At 50.1% G+C, this 18549-nt stretch overlaps 1 protein-coding gene across 1 annotated transcript; it reads left to right on the plus strand.

The window, feature by feature from the left end:
- The first annotated feature begins 2137 nt into the window (after positions 1 to 2137).
- Positions 2138 to 18161, plus strand: LOC310668333 (elongation factor 2). The gene is made up of 15 exons (XM_083421467.1): positions 2138 to 2424; positions 4852 to 5066; positions 6302 to 6483; positions 6725 to 6936; positions 8322 to 8500; positions 9501 to 9606; positions 10985 to 11098; positions 11806 to 11944; positions 12466 to 12661; positions 13817 to 14075; positions 14251 to 14358; positions 15351 to 15704; positions 16561 to 16743; positions 16846 to 16978; positions 17901 to 18161. Exons 1-15 carry the CDS (start codon positions 2422 to 2424, stop codon positions 18092 to 18094), a joined length of 2577 nt encoding a protein of 858 aa, XP_083277593.1. The 5' UTR covers positions 2138 to 2421; the 3' UTR covers positions 18095 to 18161.
- Positions 18162 to 18549: the final 388 nt, after the last annotated feature.

Raw genomic sequence — 18549 nt, forward strand, 5'->3', positions numbered from 1 at the left:
AGAATGAGGCTTCCCTGGCACTCCTCTCTAGCATGTGGTTGGTCCGGCTCCAGCAGCCCCTCTCAGAGAGCTCACCTTAGCTTTAAAGGCCCTTAGTCATAATTATAGATGACGACATGCAGACAAAAGGCACACACAAAAATAAAACTCTTGAGATGTTTGTTTATCATAGCTGTCCATGGAGGCACAGGTCAATTCTGCGTCCAAAGCAGCTGTCTACCAACTCCATCTGGTACGCCAGCTGAGACCTTACCTGCCCGCAGACTGTCTCCCCAGAGTGGCGCATGCTCTGGTTATCTACCGCTTGGACTACTGCAATGCGCTTACGTAGGGCTACCTTTGAAGCTGACCTGGAAACGACAAGTAATCCAGAATGCGGCAGCTAAACTGGTGACTGGGAGTGGCCGCCAAGACCATATAACACTGCTTGTAAAAGACTTTCATTGGCTCCCAGTACATTTCCAAGCACAATTCAAAGTGTTGGTGTTGACCTTTAAAGCCCTAAACGCCCTTGGCCCAGTATACCTGAAGGAGCGTCTCCACCCCCATTGTTTAGCCCAGACACGGAGGTCTAGCTCTGAGGGCCTTTTGGCGGTTCCCTCCCTGCGAGAAGTGAGGTTACAGGGAACCAGGCAGAGGGCCTTCTCAATAGTGGCGCCCACCCTGTGGAACACCCTTCCACCAGATGTCAAGTAAATAAACAACTATTTGACTTTTAGAAGACATCTGAAGGCAGCCCTGTTTAGGGACGTTTTTAATGTTTGATGTTTTATTGTGTTTTTAATAATCTGTTGGGAGCTAACCAGGGTGGCTGGGGAAACCCAGCCAATTATCAACTGGCCTGAGATGACACGCTAATAAAACTCTAACCTTGTGCCATCGTAACCCATGTATTTTTAGGAACATTTAAAACTTGTTTGATATGACAAGGTCCGTTAACAACATAATTGCGTCTTTTGCCAAATCTGAAAAGCAATCTGCAAAACCGATCAAATGCCAAACAATAATGTTAAAGCGTGTCTTAAGTTTGAGGCCCCTTTAGAGCTGGGGGGCCCAGGTCAATTGGCCCCTTAGTTGCCCCCCCCCACAAGCCATAAGGCAGGAATTGGGAGTCCAGTACCCAGCACAAATCAGCCCCAAGCAGCATGCTCAGTAGTTGGGGGTTGTTGGCGTTACAGTGCAGTGATTTCCCCAAGGAACAGCCGTGTGAAAAAATGTCTTGTGGTCACCTAACGAATTTTATTGCCGCGTAAGCTTTTAACGTGGTCTAGAGCTAGTCCTCTCTAGGCGATGGTCAACAATTTGGCTGCAAAAAGCAAGTCAAATGACACCAAAAAAATTGTTGTTATTTAGTCGTTTAGTCGTGTCCGCCTCTTCGTGACCCCCTGGACCAGAGCACGCCAGGCACTCCTGTCTTCCACTGCCTCCCCCAGTTTGGTCAAACTCATGCTGGTCGCTTCGAGAACACTGTCCCATCATCTTGTCCTCTGTCGTCCCCTTCTCCTTGTGCCCTCCATCTTTCCCAACATCAGGGTCTTTTCCAGGGAGTCTCTTCTTCTCATGAGGTGGCCAAAGTCTTGTAGCCTCAGCTTCAGGATCTGTCCTTCCAGTGAGCACTCAGGGCTGATTTCCTTCAGAATGGAGAGGTTGGATCTTCTTGCAGTCCATGGGACTCTCAAGAGTCTCCTCCAGCACCATAATTCAAAAGCATCCATTCTTCGGCGATCAGCCTTTTTTATGGTCCAGCTCTCACTTCCATACATCACTACGGGGAAAACCATAGCGTTAAGTATACGGACCTTTGTTGGCAAGGTGATGTCTCTGCTTTTTAAGATGCTGTCTAGGTTAAATAGAGGTTTTTTTTTTAAAAAAAATGAAAATAGGTACAAATGAGCATTATTTTTAAAATACAAAATGCTTGCGAATGGGATACAATAACCACACAGAAATCAAAATAAAAATCAGTGCTAATATGATTCCTTTATTGCCATAAATAAAAAATATAGCAGTTTCTTCGCCTCCCCTTTGCAATCAGGCACCGTACCCACGTGACTGCAGCGTGCCCGCTCACTTCCGCATTCATCTAAAAGTTCGCACTGCGCAGGCGCGAAAACCGTCCATTCCTATTCTCCCTTCCGTCCTCTTTTCCCGCCTCTAGGATCAAAGAGCTGCGTCGAAGGGGCTAGAGCGGCCGCGTTCCGGCTTCCTGCCGCAGGCCCCTCCTCCTTCCCCTGCCAGCCGCCGCCCGCCCCTTGCCGGCTCCTATAAAAGGCAGCTTGTTGACGTCAGCGTCCTCTTCCGCCCGCTCGGCCCCTGCCAACGAGACAGGGCTACCCGAGCCGCCGCCATTGTTGCCGGCCTTTCTTTTTCCCCCTTGCCCCTTCTGAAGCGCCTCCGGAGAATCCGGCGCCATCCGCCAACATGGTGAGGCATCGGGGGCTGGGGTTGGGCTGAGGGGAAGCGGGGGGCCTGGGGCGAAATGCGGGGCCGGGGAAGGCCGCGGGGGAAGCGCGGCTTAGGCTCCGGGGAGGCCGCCGGGCCTGCTGTGGGGTTGGAGGCCTACGGGGAGGGAGCGGGGCCGGTAGCGAGAAGAGGCCCAGGCCTAGAAGAGGCCTGGAAAGGAAGCAGATAAGCTAAAAGGGCGAATCAAAACTAAAGCAGCTCCATAAAACCTGCTTCCAGGGGGTTGCTAATGTTGTGGCCGGGGAATTTGGGGTGAAAAGGGCGGGCACTAATATAATAAAATAATTAAAATTAAAAATATGGGGCTCCTGACCTTTGAGCTGAAGGGTGTGGTTGGCCCTTAATAATGTGGGTGGGAGAGGACTCCCCCCCAAAAAACCCTACGTTGCTTTCCTATGTTAGTCCTTGGCTGGGAAGGGCGGGGTATAAATAAAAAAATATTATTATTATTACTCGAGAGTAGGCTCATTAAACTCATAGGTAACTCGGGGCCCTTCAATTTCAGATAGGTTCTAGTTAGGTGGATACAAACCTCTTTTTAAAGTAACCATTTTAGGTAGCCTTTATTTCTCTTTATACTCGGTGTTTTATTTTTTTTTAAGGGTTCCCCTTTATTTTTCCTTCCCCTTGTTCTGGCAGAATAAGCCTACCTCCCCCCCCCCTTTTCAAATACAAAGATAATTTTGGATTGGGGGATATGCTAGGGCAAATAGATGAATTTCATTTTTACATCTCCTTCGCAATACGTGCTTTATGTATGTAGTATGTACACATGCATGCTATTCCTATATTCCTAAAATCTGTGTTGGGTGGGCTTGAGCCTCACCATGGACTCAGCCTAACCTCACAGCGTTTTTAGGATAAAATGTGGAAAAGGAGAGGGCCACGTACACAACCTTCAGCTCCCGGGAGGAAAGGTGGGGTTTAAATGTAATAACAAGAAATGAATTGACGAAGGGGGTCACAGGATGACATATTCAAGCCGTGGTGAGTTCTGTGTACGTTGGAAGATTGGGGTGGCTTCCCTTTGGGGAGCTACCAAACAGGGGGAGAATAGATCTTGGAATCACAGTGAAAACTAAAGAACCCCAGATCTCTATATGCATCAGAATATATTTGGTTGGCAGGTAAAAATTATCTGTTGCGGGGGGAGATAACTTGGGGACGTGAAATGATGTGGCAGTGTGAGGAAGGTGGGAGAATGCCAGGATGTTATCTCGGCCAAAGGGCGGTACTGCAGCGTGCAGAGTGGAAATTGTATTTTCACTCACTCTCTTTCGCTTCCCTGCGTTAAAGCAGCCGTCTTATGTAAGCCCTGCGGTCTTTGGCGGGGAGGAGACGCCTAGAGACTCCGGAATTAGATTTTCTCCCGTCCCTAAAGCCCAGTGAACCTGTACATGGGTGATTTGTGCCGAAACGATCTGTTCATCCAAACTAGAGTTCGGCAGGTGCCGTTTTAGGAACTGCGACGGGTGGTTTTGTTTCAACCAGACTCCATAGTTCAGAGGGTGTGGAGGCGATCCCCAGTAGAATGTGAAAGATTTTGTGTGCCTTTTTTAAAAAAGCCCATGGAGAACGTGTGTGTCTTTTTAAATGTATCTATAGGCCTTCATGTTTGCCTTGTAATGCCCTTGGAAAAAATTGTGTTTGTTCTGTAATAGCAGAATTGGCACACAGAGGGGCCGGCGTGACTCAGTGAAGTTACGTACTTCATTATACCAGGTCAAACCGCTGATTCATCTAGTCCAGTATTGTCTACTCTGACCGAGGATAATAAAAGGGCAGTTCTTTCTAGTTTGTGATAGGCTGGGCTTTCTGGGATGGAAGGCAGATTAGTGCTTCACCCACCGTGATGCTTAGCAACAAAACGGTTCATAGCTAGGCTCCATTCAGAGCTGGCGACAGCTTGGCAACGAGAAACATGTGCGCAGTGCCTTTCCCTCTCGCCTTATGAGAGAAACGGTCACGCTTTCAACTGCAGCAAGCAGGAGGTTCATTGGTAACAGGAGTTTGGGCATATTAGACTTCTCCCAAAGAATCCTAAGAGCTGTAGGTCGCTAATGGTTCTGAGAATTGTAGCTCTGCTGGAAGTTGGAGCTCTGTGAGCGGGGTGGATTGCAGTTCACAAGATTATTTGAGTCAGCATGGATTTCTGAAAAAGTCACGTGTGTCGGATGCACTTTAAATGTATGGTGTGGGCCTGCCCTAAGCAGGATCTGGAACCACATGTTTCCAAGTTTGGAGGCAAATTCCGTAGAGCAGTTATAGCCAGCTTCCTGATACTGAATGACACCTCAGTGCTTCCTCTCTCCCCCCCTTTCAATAAAGCAGTCCAGGAACGGCCTGTTGTCTGAAACAGCCACATTAACCTCCCTTCTGTTGCCCCAGGTGAACTTCACCGTAGACCAGATCCGGGCCATCATGGACAAGAAGGCCAACATCCGTAACATGTCAGTGATCGCCCATGTGGATCATGGGAAATCTACCCTCACAGACTCGCTGGTTTGCAAAGCTGGGATTATTGCCTCAGCCCGTGCTGGAGAAACCCGTTTCACCGACACGAGAAAAGATGAGCAGGAGAGGTGTATCACTATCAAGTCCACGTAAGTCCTTTCCAGAGTCGTCTTCCCCCCCTTCTCTATTCCTAAAACTTCCAGAAAAGGAATCCCCAGCAGAAGGCTCATCCAGGCAGGTTTCTTTCGGCTGGGGGAGATTCAAATAGGGGTTTAACTCTCCCTTTAAACCCCTATTTAAACCCTAGAGCCAGTGTGGTGTAGTGGTTGAGAGCGGTAGTCTCGTAATCTGGGGAACCGGGTTCGCGTCTCCGCTCCTCCACATGCAGCTGCTGGGTGACCTTGGGCCAGTCACACTTCCTTGAAGTCTCTCAGCCCCACTCACCTCACAGAGTGTTTGTTGTGGGGGAGGAAGGGGAAGGAGAATGTTAGCCGCTTTGAGACTCCTTAAAGGGAGTGAAAGGCGGGATATCAAATCCAAACTCTTCTTCTTCTTCATTAAAATCACATAGGAGGTTGGTGGTTTGCACCCACCCAAGGGTGGCTGTTGAGCAGAATTCCTGCATTGCAGCTCTGTGTAAGGGGGGTGGCGGGTTACATCAGTCAGCAAAGCCTGAGACTCTTAATCTCTGGGTCATGGTTTCAAGCCCCACATTGGGTGAAGGATTCCTGCATTGCAGGAGGTTGGGCTAGATGACCCTTGGGATCCCTTCCAATTCTAGAATTCTGTGATTCGAAAAGGTCTGAAATTTTGCTGATTTGTGCTCTAAGCATCTCAAGTAGTGGAAAGGTAAAACTTGTCACTCTTGATGTAATTCAAGTACGTATGCATTAATTCAGTGCTTTTGAAGACAAGCCATAGGCCCTCGATATGTGTATATTGTATTTTATTTGTTTTCTTTTAATGTGTGTAAGCAACCTTGAGTCCCAGTTCAAGGAAAAGGCAGGATGATTATTATAATTTTATTAAATTTGCATTATGCAGATTTCAGGGCAGTTCGCAACATTAAAAAACACAAAATACATAATTAAAACAATGACAGTTCAATAATTCCCTTCCCTCTCCAACGCACTTTAAAAGGGCATTGGATGTCAATTAGCCAAAAACATGGTTAAAGAGGAACGTTTCTGCCTGGCGCCTAAAGCCAAACCTCCCTGAGGAGAGCCTGTTCCACAAATGGGGAGCCACTGCAGAAAAGGCCCCGTTCTTCTATGTTCACCCTCCGGACCTCTCATGGAGGAGGCACGTGAAGAAGGGCCTTAGAGGGTTCTTGTGGTGGAACGGTAGTTTGACTGTTTGGAATTTATGCATCTTTTTCCTCCAGGGCAATTTCTCTCTTCTACGAGCTTGCGGAGAACGATTTGGCATTTATCAAGCAAAGCAAAGATGGCTGTGGCTTCCTGATCAATTTGATCGACTCCCCGGGCCATGTGGATTTCTCGTCGGAGGTCACTGCTGCCCTGCGTGTCACCGATGGTGCCTTGGTCGTCGTGGATTGTGTTTCTGGTGAGATGTTCCCCCTTTGCCTTGAGATCTAGAGCCATGGCCCCTTGCTGTGGCCTCTCTCTCCCAAGGACCATATGCCCCATAGGCTGGCGAGGGAAGCAAGGGTGTCCATAGGCCGGATGAAGCCCCGCCTTCTGCATTAGGAAGTTTTGGAGGACGCAGTCCTAACCCTCATGAACCCCCCCTGAGTGCTCCTAGCCCCATAGCGATGACTTGAGCCTTTGTTTCCTCTTCCTCCCAGGGGTGTGCGTCCAAACAGAGACCGTTCTGCGCCAGGCCATTGCTGAAAGGATCAAGCCTGTCCTGATGATGAATAAAATGGACCGGGCCCTGCTGGAGCTGCAGCTGCAGCCAGAGGAACTGTACCAGACCTTCCAGCGCATTGTGGAGAACGTGAACGTCATCATCTCCACTTACGGGGAAGGCGAGGGCGGCCCCATGGGCAACATTATGGTAAGGCAGGCTGTGGGGATCTTTCGCGTTTGTGAGCAGCTGTATCATGCTCAGAGTCGACCTGTAGAAATTGGGTCTTCTCCAACTGGCTTAAATTATTATTAGTAATCAAGTCACGCTTTTGTGCTCTGGTTTCTCAGAACAGCTTGTGCGGTGATAATAGAAATGAAGTCCATTGAAACCGGGCATATAATGAGTGCTAAACACAAATTTAGGGGACGCGGGTGGCGCTGTGGGTAAAAGCCTCAGCGCCTAGGGCTTGCCGATCGAAAGGTCGGCGGTTCGAATCCCCGCGGCGGGGTGCGCTCCCGTTGTTAGGTCCCAGCGCCTGCCAACCTAGCAGTTCAAAAGCACTCCCGGGTGCAAGTAGATAAATAGGGACCGCTTACTAGCGGGAAGGTAAACAGCGTTTCCGTGTGCGGCTCTGGCTCGCCAGAGCAGCGATGTCACGCTGGCCACGTGACCCGGAAGTGTCTCCGGACAGCGCTGGCCCCCGGCCTCTTAAGTGAGATGGGCGCACAACCCTAGAGTCTGTCAATACTGGCCCGTATGGGCAGGGGTACCTTTACTTAAACACAAATTAAATACTCAAAATGTATTTTAAAGGTACAAATCCGGCCCGCTCCTATTAATGGATCATCGCATCAAAGTCCATTGACATGTTTTAGGTACCCCTAAAAGCCAGTTGCCCGTGAAAATAAGTGATTTTGCCTGGCACCCATAGACGAGACAACAAATGGTGTGCTTCCCTGAGGAGAGTGGTCCACAAATGGATCCACCGCTGAAAAGGTTGCCAACCTCTTTATCTCCCTTGAAAAAGGGCCTCAGTGGTTGTACTCCTGGGTGTGAATTGAACGTAACCCCTATTGCATGTCACAAATGGTCGCTAGAACACAGTTACATTGACACTTGAGCACCTTGGTCTGTTCCAAAGCGCGACAGAGAAACCAGTATTGATGTTTAAGCATTAGAATGCTTAGAATCCTAGAATTGTTGAGTGGGAAGGGATTGCCTAGTCCCTGCAACACAGGAATCTTTCGCCCGCATGGCACTCAAACTTTGAGATAAAGAGATCTTATGCTCTACCAACTGAACATGTTTTATTTCTTCAAAATGCATGCCTCACAGGCATTTATTTTCATTGCCTCTGTGGAAAGATCATATGAAGTTAGCCCAAATTTCTTAGAATAACCTCACTTTTAGCTTTCATTCTGTAACTTGAATACGTAATGAACATTTTCAAAGTCTGTACCCTTCATGGTTTGTTTTTTCCTCTTTGAGAACAGCTAAAATGGTAATGACATATTAAAAGACGAGCTTCCAGCACGTCAGGAAGTCGGCTCCTTAACTCCATACCTTGATGTGTTCTTCTCCTTGCCTTCCAGATTGATCCGGTTCTGGGCACCGTCGGCTTTGGCTCCGGCTTGCACGGCTGGGCTTTCACGCTGAAGCAGTTTGCCGAGATGTACGTGGCGAAATTCGCAGCAAAGGGCGAAGGGCAGCTGAGCACAGCTGACCGTGCCAAGAAAGTCGAAGACATGATGAAGAAGCTGTGGGGAGACAGGTGAGAGCGGCTTGGGCTTCTGGAGTTGGGGCTCTCCTTTAGAATCCACTCTGCAGGTCGGAATGCTGTGGGGAGAACACTTACAAGCTCCCTGCAGACTGGCGAGAACAGAGCAAGCACTTAGTCCTGAGAATTGTCCCCTATTTGTTGACTTGGCTTGGCCACCAAGGGTCAGATCCAGGCCATACATGTGAAGCATGTAGCTTTCTCTAGAGAACGGGGATACAGTGGTGCCTCGCAAGACGAAATTAATTCGTTCCGCGAGTTTTTTCGTCTTGCGAAGCACCACGGCGGGGAGGGGTGGGGAGAAGCAGGGCAGCTGCCGCAGCCGGTACCTTGGACCCGTGCCTTGTGGACACCGTGCGACGCGGCTGCTGGAGGGCGGCGGGGCTCAGGAGCGTGACGCTGGCTGCTGGTGGCAACGGCTCCCAAGGGGAGCGCGCGAGGGCGGTGGGCAGCGGTGCGAGGCAGCCGGAAGGTGGGAGGGAGCCGGAGGAGCCGTTAGAAGGAAGGTGGGAGGGAGCCAGAGGAGCGGGGAAGCGAGCGTGCGACCGTCACCATGACAGGAGAGGCAGGGCCGTTTCGTCTAGCGAAGCAAGCCCTTAGAAAAATCCGTCTTGCGAAGCACCTCAGAAAACGAAAAACCCTTTCGTCTAGCGGGTTTTTCGTCTTCCGAGGCATTCGTCTTGCGGGGTACCACTATATATAGCCCTCGAGACCCCACAGATTTCAAGACAGTGTCAATTTGCAGCACGCCAACTGGGCTCGGAGGACTGCAAAAGGCACAGAGGAGGCTGACTGCTTTCGAGGGGGGGGGCAAGTGAGGAAACGGCAGCCTGTCAAAGGAGTTGGGGGCCTTGGAACGTAGAAATTTGGCTCCTCCAAAAGATGGTCATGCGGGCAGCTTCCAGGAGTCTGCCCACTTAGGTGGATACTCTGAGAAGGTGTTAGGCAGGGCAGACACTGCAGAGCTGAAGCTGACATGCCTTTTCGTCCCTAGGTACTTTGACCCAGCCACTGGCAAATTCAGCAAGTCGGCCACCAGCCCAGATGGGAAGAAGCTGCCAAGGACTTTCTGCCAGCTGATCCTGGACCCGATTTTCAAGGTAATGCACTTTGCTCCCAGTTTTCCCTATAGAGTTGCTCGGTGCTCTTTGTGGTCTGGCGTGATCTGAGCATGATGATGGAAAAAAATTCTTCACTTTGACCTGACTTGTAAAGTTTGAAGAAGTTTTTGTAGGTCTGACCCAGAGTTTGCCAATCCACACTACAGAACCTCACGATAAAATGTCTGAGAACCTCCCGGTCATGCCTTAGTTTCTTTTGGCACCAGTAGAAGGGTTCTGTGTAAAGGTCCAGACTTGAGAGGGGCTTCCAACTCTAAAGCACTTGGAATAAGAAATTAAAAATGGTGGTTCTGGTTAATTTTATTTATAGAAGTACAGTCGTACCTTGGAAGTTGATCGGAATCTGTTCCGGAAGTCCGTTTGACTTCCAAAACCAAAGTGCAGCTTCTGATTGGCTGCAAGAAGCTCCTGCAGCCAATCAGATGTTCGGCTTCCAAAAATAGTTCGAAAACAGGAACACTTCCGGGGTTGCGGCATTCGGGAGCCAAAACAAGAGCTAAGCTGTTCGGAAACCAAAGTACGACTGTACTGATTCTGTTACCCCACCATATAAGAAAATATCAAGGTAGTCTTAATGAGTTAAATTTTAAAAATCAAGATGGTTATTAAGCTGACAAGCCAATGAAAATTAAGTAGCTGCATAGGCCTGGTGTCATAATGTCTTGAAGAGACGCCTGAGAAAAAAACGAGGGTACTCGCTGGAAGAGTGTTAACCAGAATGGGACTGGATGCCCGACTTCCGTTAGTGGTCATTTGAGCCTCTGTAAATGAGGGGGAAGGGGACGTGGGTGGCGCTGTGGGTTAAAGCCTCAGTGCCTAGGACTTGCTGATCGAAAGGTCAGCGGTTCGAATCCCGCGACGGGGTGAGCTCCCGTTGCTCGGTCCCAGCGCCTGCCAACCTAGCAATTCGAAAGCACCCCCAGGTGCAAGTAGATAAATAGGGACCGCTTACTGGCAGGAAGGTAAACGGCGTTTCTGTGTGCTGCGCTGGCTTGCCAGAGCAGCGATGTCACGCTGGCCACGTGACCCGGAAGTGTTTCCGGACAGCGCTGGCCCCTGGCCTCTTAAGTGAGATGGGCGCACAACCCTAGAGTCGGACACGACTGGCCCGTATGGGCAGGGGTACCTTTACCTTTACCTTTTTTAAAGTCAAAAGTCAGGGCAGCCAGCGCAGTGTGAAATACAAATGGACTTGTGCCTTAGCTGTATTGCAGTTAGTTGGAAGGAAGCCTGATGACCTGTTTTGAGTGTTCTGCCTTGCTTTGGGAATATTGCTAGAGGAGACATAACCCGCTGCTTCTGTGGAAGCCGCACCCAGCCTAGCCTAACGTCCGTGCAATTACTTCTCCTTTGAAAGGTGTTCGATGCGATCATGAACTTCAAGAAGGAGGAAACCGCCAAACTGATAGAGAAGCTGGACATAAAGCTGGACAGCGAGGATAAAGACAAGGAGGGGAAACCCTTGCTGAAGGTGAGGGGGCAGGTGGCTCATGCCCTAGGAAGGGTGGGGTGGGGGAGTAGAAGTTAAAGTGCCTGCTGGGGTAGGAAAGCCTTCAGTAGGCGCCAGAGAAAGAAGCTCAGAGTTTGAGCACACATGGAACACCTAAAACAAATCCTTATTTCCTGATGAATAGCCTTTGGACCAGGCACCCCCAAACTTGGCCCTCCAGCTGGTTTGTGACTACAACTCCCATCATCCTTAGTGGTCAGGGATGATGGGGATTGTAGTCCCAAAGCAGCTGGAGGGTAGAGTTTGGGGGTGCCTGCTTAGGACTATAATGCAACTTAAATAGAAAACTATCTTTGGAAAGGTTTTCCTCTAAAAGCAATTTGATTTAAGAATCCATTTTTGTAAAAATCAATTCAAATCAACGAAATTGATTTAAATAAAAAAATCCAATTTATATATTAAAAAATCCAGTTTAAATTTTAAAAAGTTTTTTTTAAAAAAAATTGATTTTGATCCACCCTGGTGGGATTTACTTCCCCAAAAGCACGCATGTGTGTTTTAATTTTAAAATCCAATTTAAATTTTAAAAAAGGCAAGCCCCCGCCCCCATTTTTTTAAAATAAAAAACCCATTGGTTTTTACCCACCCTGATTCGTGGTGACCCCACTATGTGACCGGGTTAGATGGCTCTCCTCTCTGAACTCGTGTTTCCTCCCTCTCCTTCCCAGGCTGTGATGAGACGCTGGCTGCCGGCTGGGGATGCGCTGCTGCAGATGATCACCATCCACCTGCCCTCTCCTGTCACCGCTCAGAAGTACCGCTGCGAGTTGCTGTACGAAGGGCCCCCTGATGACGAAGCTGCCATGGGTAGGTAGCCGCGCACCTGAAGACAAGCAGGGTGCCCCAGCCCCAGAAAGAAGTTGACTCTCTAGTGAAGAAAGCGGCCGAACAGAAACGGTTGCAGTTTTTTCTTGTGCCCTAGAGCCTTTAAATGGGACGCGGGTGGTGCTGTGGGTTAAACCACAGAGCCTAGGACTTGCCGATCAGAAGGTCGACGGTTCGAATCCCCGCAACGGGGTGAGCTCCCGTTGCTCGGTCCCTGCTCCTGCCAACCTAGCAGCTCGAAAGCACGTCAAAGTGCAAGTAGATCAGTAGGTACTGCTCTGGCAGGAAGGTAAACGCCGTTTCCGTGCGCTGCTCTGGTTCGCCAGAAGCGGCTTAGTCCTGCTGGCCACATGACCCGGAAGCTGTACGCCGGCTCCCTCAGCCAGTAAAGCGAGATGAGCGCCGCAACCCCAGAGTCTGTCACGACTGGACCTAATGGTCAGGGGTCCCTTTACCTTTAGAGCCTTTAAATAGTCTTTCCCCCCCCCCCTTTCCTCCCCCAGGAATTAAGAACTGCGACCCCAAGGGCCCCCTGATGATGTACATCTCCAAAATGGTGCCGACCACCGACAAGGGCCGCTTCTATGCCTTTGGGCGGGTCTTCTCGGGCATCGTGTCCACCGGCCTGAAGTGCAGAATTATGGGACCAAACTACACCCCAGGCAAGAAGGAAGATCTCTACCTGAAGCCAATCCAGAGGTCCGTTTTTCAAAAATCGCCGGGCTTTGCTTCGCGCTCCCCGTCCCTGTCCGCAGGCTCGCGTGAGCTTTGGGGTGGCAGGAAGAAGCAGCTGAAAAGAATATAAGAGTTCAACACCAAGAGCCCAGCTATATGTAGGTCTAGAAAACATAACCAGGCTGGGTGTGAGTGGGTTTAGCACACTTGCTATTCCAAGGCCACCGCCGTTAAGTAACCCTCAAAGAGGAGAAATGAGTGAGAGCTCCCGCTTGAGGGAGGAGGCGCCTCCTCCGTGTGAGGGAGAGAACATGCACACTGGCGATCCACGTGGCAATTGGACTGTCTGGGGGGGGAACGAATGAATTCCTGTGCCCCACAAATAAACCAGAGGTGCATTTTAAATAAAAGCACACATTCTACTCATGTAAAAACACGCCGATTCCCAGACCGTCCGTGGGCTGGATTGAGAAGGCGATTGGGCTGCATCCGGCCTGCGGGCCTTAGATTGCCTACCCCTGCTTTAGATGTTCATAACCTGTCCCTGGGGAGAGGGGGGGGGGATGTGTCAATGGTTTCCCCCTGGCAGTGGCTCATTCCAAAAGAACGCCAGTCTGCCCCCAGAGCAGACTTTCCAGTCCCCCCCCCCCCGCGGCTGCTTTTGCTGTACTGCACCTTCCCACCACTTCTGCACAATTCTCTCCCCCCCCCCCTTCCTCTCCTTCTTCCGAATGTCTCAACAAATGAAACTAATCTGTAAAAAATGTTACTTGGAGAGAGAAAGGAGAGACAGAGATTGCACATACTTTTGTAAACTAAGAAAATCTTTTTTTAAAGGTCCCGCAGGGATATCTAGGCTGCGGATAGCAGCCTGCTTCCCAGAGCGTCGGGCGCCCTGAAAGCAGAGTGCCCGGTGCTTCGGGAACACATCCGCAGCCTAGGCAGCCCTGTGGGAGTTCCCCGCAGGGCTCCCCACACTGTGGATAGCAGCCTGCCGCCTGGCACGAGGGGCGCCCTGAAGCAGAGCACCCCTCGCGCCGGGCAGACATCCGCAGCGTGGGGAGCCCTCCAGGAGTTCCCTGCAAATTTTTTCCTTTATTTTCCCCTCAAAAAACTAGGTGCGTCCTATGGGACGAACAATACGGTACATTTTTTAAAAAAAATCTCTCCTCTCTCTAGAACCATTCTCATGATGGGCCGCTACGTGGAGCCCATCGAGGACGTGCCTTGCGGCAACATCGTGGGGCTGGTTGGCGTCGACCAATTCCTGGTCAAGACGGGCACCATCACCACCTTTGAGCACGCCCACAACCTGCGCGTCATGAAGTTCAGCGTCAGCCCCGTGGTGCGCGTCGCCGTGGAAGCCAAGAACCCGGCCGACCTGCCCAAGCTGGTGGAGGGGCTGAAGAGGCTGGCCAAGTCTGACCCCATGGTGCAGGTGAGCTGGGGTGAATAGCCTGTGTACAAAAACCCATCGAATCCCTTCAAAGGGTTTTTAGGTGTGGGAGATGATGGGGGGGGCAGCACATTGTGGGTTAGGGATGGGAGACGCTTCTCGGTTTGGGCTGGGCCTCATGTCTGCTTCATTCCTTTCATTCTTCCCGATCTTCCAGTGTATCATTGAGGAGTCTGGGGAGCACATCATAGCTGGCGCTGGGGAGCTGCATCTGGAGATCTGCCTGAAGGATCTCGAGGAGGACCATGCCTGCATTCCAATTAAGGTAATTGCACCATGTGACGAGTCTCTAGCCCGGTCTTGGGGCTGCAGCTGTCCGGGAGTTGAGAGAAGGTGTGGCTCTAAGACACCAGCAAGCAGGACCCGACCATAAGAACATCCTCACGGTGCCAGTGTGGTCTAGTGGTTAAGAGCGGTGGACTCGTCATCTGGGGAACCGGGTTCGATTCCCCGCTCCTCCAGCTGCAGCTGCTGGGTGACCTTGGGCCAGTCACACTTCTCTGAAGTCTCTCAGCCCCACTCACCTCACAGAGTGTTTGTTGTGGGGGAGGAAGGGAAAGGAGATTGTGAGCCGCTTTGAGACTCCTTCGGGTAGTGATAAAGCGGGATATCAAATCCAAACTCCTCTTCTTCTTCTCACCCTCCCTTGGTTCCCAGCAAGTGGTATTCAGGAGCATTACTAGGATGAATAATAACAATTAATAATTTAATATTTATACCCTGCCCATCTGGCTGGGTTTCCCCAGCCACTCTGGGTGGCTTCCAACAAAATAATAAAATGCAATAGTCTGTCAGACATTAAAAGCTTCCCTAAGCATGGCTGCCTTCAGATGTCTTCTATATAGAATAAGAGGCCAAGGAGAGTATGTTTAGAGAAGATTCGAAAACATTTTTTGAATATATGGGGTCAGAATTGTGTACACTTGAAAACGCTGTCAGCATTAACATAAATTCAACTGTGTCAAAAAGTTTTGATGGATGCAATAATGGAATACTGAATGGCATAGCTTTTGCAAAATATGCAGGGATTTATAAACCGTGAAAAGAGAAGAAGGGAAGTCGTTGATCTCTTAAGGATGTAAAAAATGGGTATTCCAAATTGTAAAACAGAAAATTAATTTAAAAATTATAATAAATAAAAACAAAGCCATTGCTACAGACTATCTCAAGGCAATGTACAAGATGCAATAAACAGTCCGCATTGGCTTTGAAGCGGCTAGGGACTTAAAAAAAAATTTTTTTTAATCTTTCTGGCAGAAATCCGACCCAGTGGTCTCTTACCGCGAGACGGTCAGCGAGGAGTCAAGTGTTCTGTGCCTTTCCAAGTCTCCCAACAAGCACAACCGCCTGTACATGAAAGCCCGCCCCTTCCCCGACGGCCTGGCCGAGGACATCGACAAAGGCGACGTCTCGGCCCGCCAGGAGCTGAAGACACGGGCCCGTTACCTGGCCGAGAAGTATGAGTGGGACGTGGCCGAGGCCCGCAAGATCTGGTGCTTCGGCCCGGACGGCACTGGCCCCAACATCCTGACGGACATCACCAAGGGGGTGCAGTACCTCAACGAGATCAAGGACAGCGTTGTGGCAGGCTTCCAGTGGGCCACGAAGGAGGTAAGCAAGAGTGGGCACCCCTCATCGCAGGGCGGTGGGCTGTCTGCGTCCTGCCTTCTTGGAACGGAGCAGAGACTTGCTGCGGTTTCCGAATAATCATTTATTACTTGCACCCCGCTCATCTGGCTAGGTTTCCAACAAAATAGTAAAATACCATATTGTATCAAACATTAAAAGCTTCCCTAAACAGGGCTGCCTTCAGATGTCTTCTAAAAGTCTGGTAGTTGTTTTTCTCTTTGACATCTGGTGGGAGAGCGTTCCACAGGCCCTCTGCCTGGTTCCCTGTAACTTTTGAGTGCTTTGTCACATCAGCCCCTCAAGGCTGTGTTCCAGCTTTAGGAAGTTGAATCAGCCTCATAGGTGATTTCCTCTTGCCCCTCCATCTGAGTTGCGAAGGGGCGTCTCCGATTCTCTGCCCCTTAGTAGATAAGGCTCTTCCCATCCTCTGGTCCCCCTGGGCGACTCCTCCTCCTCCTGGCTCTGACAGTTTGCAGGAAGAAGGCTGACCATAAGCTGAAGGAGGCATTGGCCCTACCTTTGCTTCTTGGCTGCTATGGCAGAGTGCTTACCATATTTTTCGCCCCATAGGACGCACCATGTTTTTTGGGGGGGGAAATAAAGAAAAAAAAATTTATTTCCCCCCCAGGCGCTTGTGGGGCGCTGAGCCTCCCCGCTGTCCCCGGAGCTTGCGGGGCAGGCAGCGGGGAGAAGCGTCCTATAGGGCAAAAATACGGTAATTGCTTTTTTAAAAAAACTACGTTGCCTGCTTCAGAGAGGAAGGACAGAAAAGTTGGGTTGAATGCAAACTAGAAAATGATTTTCTCTCCCACCCCCAACCTCTCTCTCTTTTCTCCAGGGTGCCCTTTGCGAGGAAAACATGCGCGCCGTCCGCTTTGACGTCCACGACGTGACCCTGCATGCGGACGCCATCCACCGCGGAGGTGGCCAGATCATTCCCACGGCCAGAAGGTGCCTCTATGCCTGCGTGTTGACGGCTCAGCCCCGCCTCATGGAGCCCATCTACCTTGTGGAGATTCAGGTGGGTGACTGGAGGCAGGCTGTGTTCTTAAGAGGCGGCGGCAGCCCACTGGCTTGACTCTGTGCAGTGCTGTGACGCATACCCACTTTCTTCCCCTTCCAGTGCCCAGAACAGGTTGTGGGTGGCATCTATGGCGTGCTGAACAGGAAGCGGGGGCACGTCTTTGAGGAGTCCCAGGTGGCAGGCACCCCTATGTTTGTGGTCAAGGCCTATCTCCCTGTCAACGAGTCCTTTGGTAAGTGTCACCTTTTATCAGCCTCCCTTGGCGCTTGCATCTTCCAGGTAACCTTTGTCAGCAGCTGGAGGTGTGAAGGATCGATCAGAGGTGGTCTCCCAGGCTAATCTGAGATGGCTGCTACAAAGTTGAGTGGGTCTTGCCCTGGTAGCAGACTTCTGTCCCTCTTAAGTACCGTATTTTTCGCTCTATAAGACGCACAAGACGCACCTAGTTTTTGGAGGAGGAAAACAAGAAAAAAATATTCTGAATCTCAGAAGCCAGAACAGCAAGAGGGATCACTGTGCAGTGAAAGCAGCAATCCCTCTTGCTGTTCTGGGTTCTGGGATAGCTGCACAGCCTGCATTCGCTCCATAAGACGCACACACATTTCCCCTTACTTTTTAGGAGGGAAAAAGTGAGTCTTGTAGAGCAAAAAAATACGGTACGTTTCTGAGCACAATTCAAAGTGTTGGTACTGACCTTTAAAGCCCTAAATGGCCCGTTATACCTGAAGGAACGTCTCCACCCCCATCGTTCGGCTTGGACACTGAGGCCCAGCTCTGAGGGCCTTCTCGGTGGTGGCACCCTCCCCGTGGAATGCCTTCCTATCAGATGTCAAGGAAATAAACAACTATCTGACTTTTAGAAGACATCTGAAGGCAACCCTGTTTAGGGAAGTTTTCAATGTTTGATGTTTTCTTGTGCTTTTAATATTCTGTTGGGAGCTGCCCAGAGTGGCTGGGGAAACTCAGCCAGATAGGTTGGGTATAAATTAATAAATTATTACTAACATTATTTATTAAGGTAGATAGGATGCTGCTTTTAGCTAAGACAAGGAGCTGGTTGTGGGGTGTGTGGGTAAACCTGAACACCTGTATTTCTGTCTTACGGTTTTGTTTGCTTATAGTATAAACTCTTCTCTCTCCCTCTCTCTTCCCAGGCTTCACTGCTGACTTGAGATCCAACACCGGAGGCCAGGCTTTCCCCCAGTGTGTGTTTGACCACTGGCAGATCCTGCCCGGAGACCCGTTTGACAACACCAGCCGCCCCTGCCAGGTGGTCGCTGAGACCCGCAAGCGCAAAGGGCTGAAGGAGGGCATTCCCGCACTAGATAACTTCCTGGACAAATTGTAAAAACCAATCAACCAAGCAGAATTTAAAAATGCAACACCAGATGTAAAAGAATAAATTTAAAAATGTATGTTGTGGGACTCCAAATTTAACTTGCATAATAACATCAGTGCCGCAGGTGTCTTGCAAAAGGCATTGGGCCACTTCCTTGCTTGATCTTCCGTCTCGGGGCAGATTTTAAAAAGAGCCGTGTCTGCATTCAGCCTTAGAGGTTCCAGGCCGTCTGCACACGAACTAGCGGGGCCGCTCACCCAGTGCCATTACAACTTCCAAAAATACATTTCCATTTGATGCAACTGAAATGTTGCCCGTCTCCATATTTATTTGACGCTCGGAGCCAAGTGAAGGGGTTTTTTTCCTCCCTTGGTTTGCAGGTTGGGGAGGACAGGCAAACTTCCGAGAAGAAAGGGGTGCGTGAAATTTCATTCCATACTCAAATACTGGATTCGATGGGGAGG

This window comes from Podarcis tiliguerta (genome assembly GCF_965153285.1).
Source record: "Podarcis tiliguerta genome assembly, chromosome: 18".
Classification (NCBI taxonomy): Eukaryota; Metazoa; Chordata; class Lepidosauria; order Squamata; family Lacertidae; genus Podarcis; species Podarcis tiliguerta.

Excerpts from the sequence above, each read along its gene's own strand:
- LOC310668333 (XM_083421467.1), top strand. Across the intron at positions 11,945-12,465 it reads TGATGACGAAGCTGCCATGG|GAATTAAGAACTGCGACCCC; the intron begins GTAGGTAGCCGC and ends TTCCTCCCCCAG. Across the intron at positions 14,076-14,250 it reads AGTCTGACCCCATGGTGCAG|TGTATCATTGAGGAGTCTGG; the intron begins GTGAGCTGGGGT and ends CCGATCTTCCAG.